At 40.8% G+C, this 13777-nt stretch overlaps 1 protein-coding gene across 3 annotated transcripts in view; it reads left to right on the forward strand.

The window, feature by feature from the left end:
- A1CF (APOBEC1 complementation factor) overlaps positions 1–13777 on the forward strand; it is a 75350-nt gene that overhangs the window by 20922 nt on the left and 40651 nt on the right. For 2 of the 3 annotated variants that reach the window (XM_077258878.1, XM_077258879.1), the window contains exon 2: positions 10457–10600. The exons of the other annotated variant lie outside the window; for it this stretch is intronic. In XM_077258878.1, the coding sequence (XP_077114993.1) occupies positions 10502–10600 (99 nt within the window). In that variant the 5' untranslated portion in view covers positions 10457–10501. The remainder of the gene's footprint in view (positions 1–10456; positions 10601–13777) is intronic. 3 annotated transcript variants of the gene reach the window in all.

Here is a 13777-nt window from a genome sequence, read left to right on the forward strand (position 1 = left end):
ATCACTTGGAGATTTAGTTGGAAACCCCAATGTAAGTGCTCAGCTTAGAGGATAAATGTGATCCAAAATGCAGGGCTGGTTTTAGACAAAGTGGGGACCTGGGCAAAACTTTAAAGTGGGGTCCCAAATTCTCACACGGAAACATTTCTGTTGTATTTACAAGCACCAAATTCAGGCTGCTAAACAAGCGTGGTCAACAATATTGAAGTTGTTCGACACTTGTTTCCCGGCCTCTTTAGGGTAAGTGCACACGTTCAGTAATTGGCAGCGCTTTGGATGGAGCACATGTCCGCTCCATCCAAAGCGCTGCCGGCTACTGAACGCAGGTGAATCCGCATGTGTTCATTGCACCATGCGGATTCACCGCATCCAATACATTGTACGGTGAAATTTATCTTGGAGGCTTGCTTCTCCGCAAGATAGACATGCTACGGTCTGGAGAGATGAGTCGCATGTCCATCTTCGTGGGTGAGCCACGGGCATCTGTGCACACATAGTGGGCATGGGATTTCTTGAAATCCTATCCACTATGCTGTAACATATGGACACTGCACAAGTACACAGCATCCAAACCGCCTCGTTTACTGACCGTGTGCACCTAACCTTACTCTGGCTGAGGAAGAATGATTGGCATGGATAGTCCTCGATACAGTATAATGCAGGTCCTATATAGTACAAATAGTAAAATGCACTCCCCATGGTCCTTGATAGAGTATAATGCAGCCCCCCTCACACAGAGTATAATGCAGCCCCTCACACACACAGTATAATGCAACCCTCTGAGTGCAATACAGCGCCCTTGAGTGACACACAGAATAATGCAGCCCCTCACACACAGTATAATGCAACCCCTTATTTTTTCTTCACTGCCAAATGGCATAAATTTGTGACCTACCTGCGGTTTTTCCGTAGTCTCGTAGATGACTGAGACTGCGGAAAAACCTTATGAACACTCCAGCATTGATACACGGCAACCCAATGTTTAGAGTGTTATCACTGTGATTTGCCAAATATTCTTTTGTCCTACTATGCAATATATTATGTGTATCAAGTCACATTTGCTTATTGTAGAGCTTCACTACAACTAGGAAGTTTCAGAGTTGAGTACCCCTACTACACCACCAGCCTTTATATTGCTTACTGTCACATTGCAGCCACTACTGGTTGCTAACCTTTTCGGATCTCACTATTCATTGCATATTTAACCATAGCGCAAATATCTATTATTTTTAATAAAAATTACCGTAAGTTTGAAAATTGATACATTTTCACAATATTTGCCAAATATTCAATATTTTCACGAATAAACACCAAAAATATTGTCTTAAATTTACAACTGATGTAAAGGACAATGTGTCATGGAAAAACAGAATCACTTGGATACAATGGAGCATTTCCAGAGTTATCACATAAAGTGAGGCTAGTCCAAATGTTAACATTTGGCTTAGTCAGGAAGGTGAAAAGGCAGAGAAGGGGTTAAAGGGAATTTACCACCAGGTTTTTGCAACCTAGTCTGAGAGCAGCATAATGTAGAAGCAAACACCCTGATTAAAGTGATGTGTCACTAATGGGCTGCTTAGTGTTGTTTTTATAAAATCAATTTTTTATCAGCAGAAGATTATCATCCAGTTTGTTCAACCCTGCCACCAACATTGATCGGCAGCATTCTGCCTATGCACAGTGTAGATAGAAAGCTGCTAGCCAGTGTTGTGGGCGAGGTTATACAGAATTTAGCATTCACAGCACTGCTAGATCTTAAGCAGATGAAATAGGGATTTATCAAAATGACAGCAAGGAGCCAAAAAAGAGACACATTCCAAGAATTGAGTCTCTGCCCCTACATTATGCTGGTCTCGGATGGGGTAACCAAAGCTGATGATAGATTCTCTTTAAACATAACCTGTATTTTGATTTTGCTAAAATGTATAAATGTGTTGATACATTTTTAATTAATTAGAAATTTAAACTTTGAAGTTGTATATATGCCATGCAGCCTATTCTACTATGTTGCATCACAGACAGCTATAACAATTCCGGCTGGCGGTACACCTGAGCTTTTTATGCCTCTGGAATTAGCTACAAAGAACTGACATAAAGCACTTTTCTGTCATCAGAAAAACTGTTGCCTGGAAAATTGCACATAACAAGAAATTCATTTTTCTCAGAATTTCTTCTGAAATAAAGGCAAATAAATGAAGAACATTCTCGTCTGACCTGTGATTTAGTAGGAACTTGCTTCTACCTGTGTCCGCAACATCCAAACATTTTCTTAACTAGTGACAATACAGTATACTCATGTCTCAGTACAAGTTGTAACTTGGGTCACAAGGAGTTTTAGTTGCTACATCACATAACACACAATTATCTAGTTTTATATTAACAAAAAGTATAATCATCTGGTTAGTATTATGGAAAAAATATTATGAAAAAAAGGGATGCAGCATTTTTTATTACTGTGACCATGTATCAAGCTGCTCCAGTCATTTTTAAAGCATTTTAGGTGCAGATAAATATTGTTTCCATAAAATTCCTGTAAATATTGGACATGCCACTTTAAACTGTTAGCCATGTTGGTGAGGTTATGAGCGGACTTACCTTGGTTTTGGAAATTTCGGATTTTTTTTAGGCATTTTTGTGATTTTTGACAATTTTATTTTGGTGATTTTTCTTTTTCAACCAGATGTTACTTTAACATATTACAAAATGCACTAGAGACAAACCATTTTGGAATGGGAGATTTTGGAGGTTTTTTTTTCTAATAAATAAAGTAGCATGCTGTGTTTTTCTGCACATGTTTATCATGGCAGGGAAAGTAAATTGAAAAATATATGTTTAAAGTTAAGGGGAAAAAGGCCACTAAATACGCTTGAAAAAAATGATTAAAGGGAATCTGTCAGCAGGTTTTTGCTACTTAATCTGAGAGCAGCGTAATGTAGAGACGGAGACCCTGATTCCAGCGGTGTCACTTACTAGTTTGCTCAGTGTAGTTTTCATATATCATGGTTTTATTAGCAGGATATTATCACTGGAGGACTTCTTGGTCTGTTGCCACACTACCACCACTGACTGGCAGCTTTCTGACTAAGCACAGAGATGTACATGTACACAGAAAGTTGCCAATCTGTGACGTGGGAGTGGTTATATAGAGCTCCGCATTCAGAGAACTGGTAGATCTGCAACAGATAAGTATGTTTTTAATCAAATTTGCAGCACACAGTAAACTAAGTGACACATTGCTGGAATCAGGGTCTGTCTATGCTGCTCCCAGATGGGGTAACAAAAACCTGGTGACAGATATCCTATAAAAATTGTATGTCAAAGTAGGCAAACATAGACCACAAAACCGATTCAAGACACCTACTGTACTTCAATACAAAATGTGACCAACTTAATGTATCTCCAAAAAGACAATAGACAAAATAGAGACAGAATAGGCCAATATAGAAACACTGATACACTCATACATACATTTACTCACCACTTCTAAGATCTTTTCTTGTAGTTGTGAACCCTTGCTGTTCAATTCAAGAGTATGAGAATCTGTAAGGTTAAGTTCCCACCATAAGTTTTTGACTCTTTTTCTGTGCAAAAATAAAGTGTCTTACAACTCCAGTAAAGTGAATGAGATGTATAGAAATCTTGTGAACACTATGCTTTTTTTTTTCTTTTTTCTTTTTTTTTTTAATGCTGTGTAAACTGCTTGTTTCAAATCTGCAACATGTCAATGTCTTTTGTGGATACACGCTAAGTTTAATGTGCGAATTTTCCCCATTGGAATGCATTAGTTGTGGAAAATCTGCAGATGGAAACCCATTTTTTTTATGCATTTCTGCTTTGGAAACGCAATAAAAACATATAAACCACACAGTAAAGTTTTCTCAAAGCCAACTACTGGGAAGTATCGAAAACAAAGCCGCTTGATCGAAAACCTAACAAACAAAAAAAGAGACAAAAACCCCAGTGTGAGAAAGCACAAGTAGCCGAATTTAGTAGAAATGCTGAAGAAAATCTTCCACATTAAGAGTTTAACAAATATTCATCATGGGAACTTTAATCTAAGAGTAGGACTAATGCCCTGCCTTGGAAGCCCCATGTAAAATCAATAAGTGGGTTAGGATCAGAAATAGCAGGTAATACATCCAAGGAATGATTCAGACTTTCAGAAGAATCCTATTTTTTGGATCCTGGCTCAAGAATATAATGTTGTTCACGTGAAGTCGTGACCCAGAGAAGCACTGCTTATTATCGGAGCAGTCACACGGTGCTAGATTTATGGAGATCAGCAGAGTAAACAGTGATCAGAGGGACATGGAGAAGTAATCAGATGGTGACAGCTCGGAGACAGGGCCACATGGATGTATGGTTTAATGGGACCAAACCTTTCTGATAGCAGATAAGATAGAATAGAAATGTAATTCATAAACATGGATTCCCTTATGTCCTATCAGCAGCACAATAACGGGGGCATTTCTGACACTGGTAGGACACAAAAATGGATTAAATAAGCTCTCAGTTCTCTCACATGTTCTTTCTGTACTGTGGGCCTAGGACAGATGGTGTTGTGGTGCACTACACGGCTTCGGTATTAGATTTTAACATGGTTGTCTATGACCAGTGACTTAACCGGCTGCTGTCAAGACTCTCATATGGAGAGCTGTAGTCTCACAAAAGTTAGAGAGCCACCAGCTGACGACTAATGTCGCAATTTAAGCCACATACAAACATGTCCTTCCTCAACTATACTATTAACATATTCCAACATGAGAGGCCTAAAATGGCCAGCTAATAAAAAATAGCCTGCTGGGAGGTGTTTACACTATATGTGGCAATGATGAGAGAAATTGAAGTAATTTTTATCATAAAAATGTGTAACAGCAAATGTAACTGCTATTATAAATGTAACTACTAGTGATGAGCGAGTATACTCGTTGCTCGGGTGGTCTCCGAGTATTTGTAACTGCTCGGAGATTTTGTTTTTGTTGACACAGCTGTATGATTTATGGCTGCTAGCCAGCCTGAGTACATGTGGGGGTTGCCTGGTTGCTAGGGAATCCCCACATATAATCAAGCTGTCTAGTAGCCGCAAATCATGCAGCTGCGGCGAAGAAAACTAAATCTCCGAGCAGTTACAAATACTCAGAGACCACCCGAGCAACGAGTATACTCGCTCATCACTAGTAACTACTATTATACTATTATTAATGTAACTGCCATTATACTACTATTATGAATGTAACTTCTATTATAAGCCCTACTATTATCATTGTAACTACTAGAAGTCCTCTTATTATCAATGTAACTATTATACTACTATTATAAGCACTGTTATTATTGTAACTACTATTAAAAGCACTACTATAAATGTATCTATTATAAGCACTGCTCTTAATGTATCTCCTATTATCAATAAGATTACTATTATAATCACTACTATAATCAATGTAATTACTAGTATAAGCAGTAGTATTATAAATGTATTTGTTAGTAAATGCAATAAAAAAGTCTAATTGTGAGGTTGACTAGATATTGCTGGATTCTAAGGGTACTGTCTCACAGTGGCACTTTTGTCGCTACGACGGTACGATCCGTGACGTTCCAGTGATATCCATACGATATTGCTGTGTCTAACACGCAGCAGCGATCAGGGACCCTGCTAAGAATCGTACGTCGTAGCAGATCGTTTGGAACTTTATTTCGTCGCTGGATCTCCCACTGTCATCGCTGGATCGTTGTGTGTGACAGCGATCCAGCGATGCGTTCGCTTGTAACCAGGGTAAACATCGGGTTACTAAGCGCAGGGCCGCGCTTAGTAACCCGATGTTTACCGTGGTTACCAGCGTAAAAGTAAAAAAAACAAACAGTACATACTAACATTCCGGTGTCTGTGCCCCGGCGTTCTGCTTCTCTGCACTGTGAGCGCCGGCCGGAAAGCGAGCACAGCGTTGACGTCACCGCTGTGCTTTCCGGCTGGCGCAGTTGTAGCGCCCCCACTGCCGCAGGGCCGAGGGGTACCCGGTACCGGGCCTGGGAGTCTATGCTCTGGGGTTGTCACGGCGGCTAGGCCCCCGTCCGTGACCCTGCCGTGGGGCGCTCAGTCTATCATACGTATAGATGACAGTGGTGGTGGTGCGGTGCAGTAAATAACGAGGACACCAGCTTGCAGTCTCTTTACCTCTTTACTGAAGATCTCTGGGTCCTCAGTCCGGAATACGGTTCACCAGGCTGCGCAAGTCCGGCCGGTCCAATGGCACCTCCAGAGTTCTCCTCACAGGTGGAAATCGGTGCCTTCCTTCTAGCGCTATGTGTTGCGGTCCTTCCCTGCTGTGCTTACGGAAAGTCCCCACAACCATTGTGTCTGTTTCTTAAGTTCCCTCACAACTCGATTAGATGATGTTCTTCTAATCCTCCGTCCCTCCCTGATATTCTGGTTGGAACGGCACCCGTTTGACGGGTAGGCTCGGAGCTCTTCCGGGACCCTAGAGTCGCCCCTCTCCACAGGTTGCCCCCCAAGACTTCATAGGTGATATGTGTTAGACAGCCCGCCTTAAACTGACTGTCCTGCCGCTGTTTAGAGTATTGCTTGAAGCTGATTGTTATAATACTCCCTCGGCGTTCCGGCCACCGGTATTGCGCCTCAGTAGGGTGTTGCTCCGGTCTTACAGCATGACCCCTACTGGTATTCTCCTATTGCTTGATCTCGTTTCTCACTCAGCACAATCTATCTCGCTTCTAGTCCTTTCTTGGGTCCCGCCGCTTCCCGGAGCTGGCGCGGACCCGTTACGTTCTTCTCAATGCCAAGCCTCTGTCAGGATCCCACCCCTGACAGAGACCCTACTGTCTCTTCCTCCACAACACCCTCTGCCACCAGGTGTTGCTTCGTCCAATCCAGTCAGCTTTCTGATCTAACTTCCTGCCTGACCCCCAGTTTACCCACTATGGTGGGCAGTGGCCTAATGAATAGCACCCTTAGCTCCCCCCGGAGGCCCAGCTGTGAAATGTATTGGTGTCTGTGATACCTGATCAGATGAACTCCTTCAGTGCCATCGGACACACCATGGCTCCCCATAGTGGCGGAGCCACAGTACTGCAACGACCAGGACTCTGGGGCGCTGCACAGACAGAGTGGAGAGAAGCAGAACGCTGGGGGACAGACACCGGAATGTAAGTATGTAGTGTTTTTTTTTTTTTTACTTTTACTCTGGTAACCACGGTAGACATTGGGTTACTAAGCGCGGCCCTGCGCTTAGTAACCCGATGTTTACCCTGGTTACCCGGGGACTTCGGCATCGTTGGTCGCTGGAGAGCTGCCTGTGTGACAGCTCCCCAGCGACCACACAACCACTTACCAACGATCACGGCCAGGTCGTATCGCTGGTCGTGATCGTTGGTAAATCGTTTAGTGTGACAGTACCCTAAGCATACGTGTAGTGATCTACATTTTTACTGACCTATTGGCATTACCAAATCCACTCAGAACTAAACATTCCATAGATTTGCTAGAACCTGTGTTTACATTGTGGTTAGCCCCACAAATGTTCGTCCTCTGATAATCTATTCATGTATCTAGTTACTGAGTACACATGTAACGAGCGGAGTTCCCCATTGGGTCCTTTTTGAACATCTGGTGGTCACAGTTGACTGGATAATACACATTACGGTTTGATTTGCACTTTCGACTATCACAAATCGTGCTATTCTGTATCTGAGAAGAACCGGACACTTGATTCAAGTCACCTCACTTAAAGGGAATCTGTCACCTCATTTTGCCGCTATAAACTGCGGTCACTGCTATTGGGCTTATCTACAGCATTCTGTAATGTGCAATCCCACACTTGTTCTTTGATTGAATTTTTTGCTAGGTTCACTAAATGCTAAAAGTGACCTGCTATTATGATTCTCCAGGTCAGTACGAGTTCATAGACACCAAACATGTCTAGGTTATTTTTTATTTAAGTGGTGAAAAAAAAATTCCAAACTTAGCTAAAAAAAAAAAAAAAAATCATCATTTTCTGATACCTGTAGAGTCTCTATTTTTCGTGATTTGGGGTTGGGTGAGGGCTTATTTTTTGTGTGCCGAGCTGGCGTTTTTAATGAGACCATCTTGGTGCAGATACATTCTTTTGATCGCCCGTTATTGCATTTTAATGCAATGTCGCAGCGACCAAAACCCGTAGTTCTGGCATTTCCAATTTTTTTCTCGCTATGCCATTTAGCGATCAGGTTAATCCTTTTTTTTTATTGATCGAGCAATTCTGAACGCGGCAATAGCAAATATGTGTAGGTTTGATTTTTTTTATTTTTTTTATTTTGAATGGGGCGAAAGGGGGGTGATTTAAACTTTTATATAATTTTTTGTTTTAATTTTTTTTCATATTTTTAAAACAATTTTTTTTTCACTTTTGCCATGCTTTAATAGCCTTCATGCGAGGCTAGAAGCTAGCACAACTCAATTGCCTCTGCTACATAGGAGAAATTGGAGACGCTATGGGTATCGGAAAATCGCGCAAATTTTTTTTTTAAGCAAACTTTGGAATTTTTTTTCACCACTTAGATAAAAAATAACCTAGACATGTTAGGTGTCTATGAACTCGTAATGACCTGGAGAATCAAAATGGCAGGTTAGTTTTAGCATTCGGTGAACCTAGCAAAAAAGCCAAACAAAAAACAAGTGTGAGATTGCACTTTTTTGCAATTTCATCACACTTGGAATTTTTTCCTGTTTTCTGTTTCACGGCATGGTAAAACCAATGGTATCGTTCAAAAGTACATCTCGTCCTGCAAAAAATAAGCCCTCACATGGCCATATTGACGGAAAAATAAAAAAGTTATGGTTCTGGGAAGGAGGGGAGTGAAAAACGAAAAAACGGAAAAAGCTCCGGGGGTGAAGGGGTTAATGGTGTTGCAGCCTCTCTGGCCTTTCAGAAAAAATGTGTATATACTGACAGACATGTGACACTTAGATTGCGCACAGGGGGACGTCCTGTCACTAAGCATGTGCCATAGGCCGGAGACACACTGGTGCGAGAGACGGCCGAGTCTCGCTGGTTAAAAGCAAGCTGTGGCACCTGCATTCCGGAGCTGAGCGTGCAGCTCCATGTATTGCTATGGAGCCGCACGCTCCGCTCCGGAGTGCAGGTGCCACAGCTTGCTTTTAACCAGCGAGACTCGGCCGTCTCTCGCACCAGTGTGTCTCCGGCCTTATGAAGTGAATTGCTTGCACCAGAAATTTTTACGAGCTTCATGGAAAAAGGGGTGAATACATATGCACATGACAATTTTTAATTATTTGATCCCATAAATTTAGTTTCTGCCTATATTTTTCTTATTTCACCTATTTAGACAATTTTTTAGTGCTAATGCATAACACACAAATCGGATTACCAACAAATTTAAACACTGGTAGTAATGTAACAAAATGGGTAAAAAGCCAGAAGGGGCGACAACTTATTCAAGCCACTGTATGTACTGCCAACAATATGCAAACTTTATAAGGACCAAACATTCCTACTAACTATACTTGACCTGCACCCTACAGTGAATGGTGGATGCTGTGTGTCATTTTAATCCTGGCTGTGAAGATAATGAGACTTCTGAAAAGTCTACTATAATGTCTGAATCTAAAATAATCACAGTGGCCAGTATGAGAAAGGCAAGATTTTGTTTTATACGCACTGCGCCAATTCTTTTTCAAACTAGATTTAACACAAAAACTTAAACAATAGGTCATTTTGTGATAGTTCCTGTTAAAGGGGTTGTCAACTACAGACTTAAGGTGAATATACTCCTTTTTTATTTTTTATCACAAAAAACCACCACAGGACGACCTCTTTAGAAGGATCCTGTCATGGTGCATATACAGTCTGGCAGTATGGTATAGAGAAGTAGAAGCTGAGCAGAATCTTACATGTAAAGCGCCATGGAATAAATGGCGCAATAACAATAAATAATAATAATAATAATAATAATAATGATATATAGTTTTGTGGGAAAAGCCGAGTGGGCAGACCTATTAGTGATTGACAGCTATTGCTGCATGCAAAGTCATACAGGTAAAACTGTCAATAAATGAATAAATAGGACCGCCCACTTGACTTACATGCATACCAACCCCTATGACTTCAATTAATAAAGTGTAAGGTTTACTGAAACTTACCCCAGTAACACTGTCAATCTGTTCAGCTCTGTAACATCCTGATGGCAGATCAGATACCATTTTGAACATGCCAGGTTTACATTTGTGAAAATGTAATGTGTACACCTCTGTATATAATCTCTGATAATGTGTTGTACAATGTATACTGTAATATCTTATCTTCTGTTAATAATATCTATATCAATAAAGACAAACAATTCCTATCTACATGCAGTATGACATACAATAATTTTTTAATTATTTGCAACCTTTTTAATTTTCAGAGATATTAATTCACTTAATTTATCTTAAATTTGATTGCAGTGAGCACCCCTAATTAACCTGATTTTTTGCTGATAATCACTCACAATGGAATCAAATCAAAAATCCGGGGATGGAATGTCCGCCACACAGAAGGAGGCTTCACTGCGCGCTCTGATTCAGCGTACAGGATATAGTTTGACTCAGGTAGGCGCTTTAGCTTTAGGTCTGACGCATAGTCATCTTTCAATAAATGATATCCAATAGTATAAAATAACATGTTGCACAATTTTTCTTGATTATGTACAATAATATATCCCTGAAAAGACTGAAATCTGAACTGCCAGTATAGACAATAGTCTATTGTCTATGAATATATTTTTTTTACATTAAATGTGTGTATACAGTATGTGTATGGCGTGTTGTGTGAATGTATTAATACACTTACCTATCGCTGTCCTCTCCACTGTCCAGCGCCGTACTTCTCCTCTTCTCCGTGATGTCAGCGCTATGCAGACTAGCCGGGTCACGCTGCCCTCTACCTGACCTGGAAATGGCTTTGACAATATAAGTCTATGAACTATCAGAACAAGGCTCCATAGGATAACATTGTAAAAGAAACTTCCAACACATAGCACATAGAGTGATCCAGATAGTCTGAAGAGCGGTATCATCACTGAGAAGAGGAGCGAAACAGCACTGGATCCCGGAGAATGCGGCAGTAGGTGGGTATATTAAAGCTCTCACACTACATTACATGCATACAGTACAGACCAAAAGTTTGGACACACCTTCTCATTTAAAGATTTTTCTGTATTTTCATGACTATGAAAATTGTACATTCACACTGAAGGCATCAAAACTATGAATTAACACATGTGGAATTATATACTTAACAAAAAAGTGTGAAACAACTGAAATTATGTCTTATATTCTAGGTTCTTCAAAGTAGCCACCATTTGCTTTGATGACTGCTTTGCACACTCTTGGCATTCTCTTGATGAGCTTCAAGAGGCAGTCACCGGGAATGGTCTTCCAACAATCTTGAAGGAGTTCCCAGAGATGCTTAGCACTTGTTGGCTCTTTCGCCTTCACTCTGCGGTCCAGCTCACCCCAAACCATCTCAATTGGGTTCAGGTCTGGTGACTGTGAAGGCCAGGTCATCTGGCGTAGCACCCCATCACTCTCCTTCTTGGTCAAATAGCCCTTACACAGCCTGGAGGTGTGTTTGGGTTCATTGTCCTGTTGAAAAATAAATGATGGTCCAACTAAACGCAAACCGGATGGAATAGCATGCAGCTGCAAGATGCTGTGGTAGCCATGCTGGTTCAGTATGCCTTCAATTTTGAATAAATCCCCAACAGTGTCACCAGCAAAGCACAATCATACCTCCTCCTCCATGCTTCACAGTGGGAACCAGGCATGTAAAGTCCATCCGTTCACCTTTTCTGCGTCGCACAAAGACACGGTGGTTGGAACCAAAGATCTCAAATTTGGACTCATCAGACCAAAGCACAGGTTTCCACTGGTCTAATGTTCATTCCTTGTGTTCTTTAGCCCAAACAAGTCTCTTCTGCTTGTTGCCTGTCCTTAGCAGTGATTTCCTAGCAACTATTTTACCATGAAGGCCTGCTGCACAAAGTCTCCTCTTAACAGTTGTTGTAGAGATGTGTCTGCTGCTAGAACTCTGTGTGGCATTGACCTGGTCTCTAATCTGAGCTGCTGTTAACCTGCGATTTCTGAGGCTGGTGACTCGGATAAACCTATCCTCAGAAGCAGAGGTGACTCTTGGTCTTCCTTTCCTGGGGCGGTCCTCAGTGGTTTTTGCCACTGCACTTGGGGACACTCTAAAAGTTTGCCCAATTTTTCAAACTGACTGACCTTCATTTCATAAAGTAATGATAGCCGCTCCTTTCTTTACTTAGCTGCTTTTTTCTTACCATAATACAAATTCTAACAGTCTATTCAGTAGGACTATCAGCTGTGTATCCACCAGACTTCTGCACAACAGAACTGATGGTCCCAACCCCATTTATGAGGCAAGAAATCCCACTTATTAAACCTGACAGGGCTCACCTGTGAAGTGAAAACCATTCCCGGTGACTACCTCTTGAAGCTCATCAAGAGAATGCCAAGAGTGTGCAAAGCAGTCATCAAAGCAAAAAGGTGGCTACTTTGAAGAACCTAGAATATAAGACATAATTTTAGTTGTTTTACACTTTTTTGTTACATATGTAATTCCACATGTGTTAATTCATAGTTTTGATGCCTTCAGTGTGAATGTACAATTTTCATAGTCATGAAAATGCAGAAAAATCTTCAAATGAGAAGGTGTGTCCAAACTTTTGGTCTGTACTGTATATACATATTTAATGTGAAAAAATATTCATGGGAGTGCTTCATTAAAGGGAATATGTCAACAGGTTTTTGCTACTTAATCAGAGAACAGCATGATGTAGGTAGAGAGAAGCGGAATCCAATGATGTATCACTTAGTTTACTGGGTACAATAGTTGTGACACAATCATATTTCTTAGATGGAGAACGCAGCAGAGCTGAGGAAGCTGCCGCCACCCACACCAGGCTCTGTGTGTCTATTGACAGTGTGATGCTTATCAGAGAAAGGGGTGTGGCCGGATAATGTCCTAGTGATAAAATTTTCATTGTAAGTAAACAGCACAAAGCTGTGTATGTGACAGATCGCTGAATTCAGTGTTTTAATCCCTGCTCCATACTGTCCTCAGAATACACAGTAAATACCTGCTGCAAATTCCTTTTAGGGCCTATTCAGATGAGCTAATAATCCGCTCGTGAATTATCAGATTGTTTTAAAAAAAAAAAAATCACTTAACGAGTGAGCAAAAGGCTTGTTCATCAGGTGAATGGATCTTCTATAGTCAATAAAATTGTTATAGGCAGAACATCATTCTGTCTAAACAGGGGATGTGCAATAATGATTAATCTATGCGCACAGGACAATCAAGTTAATAATCGTTCTGTGAGCATTAAATTCTGGTCAATCTGTCTAAACAGGATATTAATGGTATTCCAATCACTTTGTATATAGCTGATTGACAGTCATTTAACAGCCGCAGTCAGCAAGTGTAAATGGGCCTTAATCTGAAGGGGTTGGTCTTGTTTTTTTTTTTCCAGAGCAGTGCCAATCTTATTTTCTTATTTTGGGTATGTCTCTGGTATTGCAACTCAATCATAGTGCACACTTACTTACAGAAATACATACTATGACCCATGGACCAGAGATTCTGAACTCGGACGAGTCCCAATTTATGATAAATTAGAGTTTTTTAGCTACAGAATAACTTTTGAATGTATGGGATAGTATAGTAGACAATCATATTCTATACAAAAATGTACAGTAAAAATG

The sequence above is a fragment of the Ranitomeya variabilis genome, chromosome 4 (genome assembly GCF_051348905.1).
Source record: "Ranitomeya variabilis isolate aRanVar5 chromosome 4, aRanVar5.hap1, whole genome shotgun sequence".
Classification (NCBI taxonomy): Eukaryota; Metazoa; Chordata; class Amphibia; order Anura; family Dendrobatidae; genus Ranitomeya; species Ranitomeya variabilis.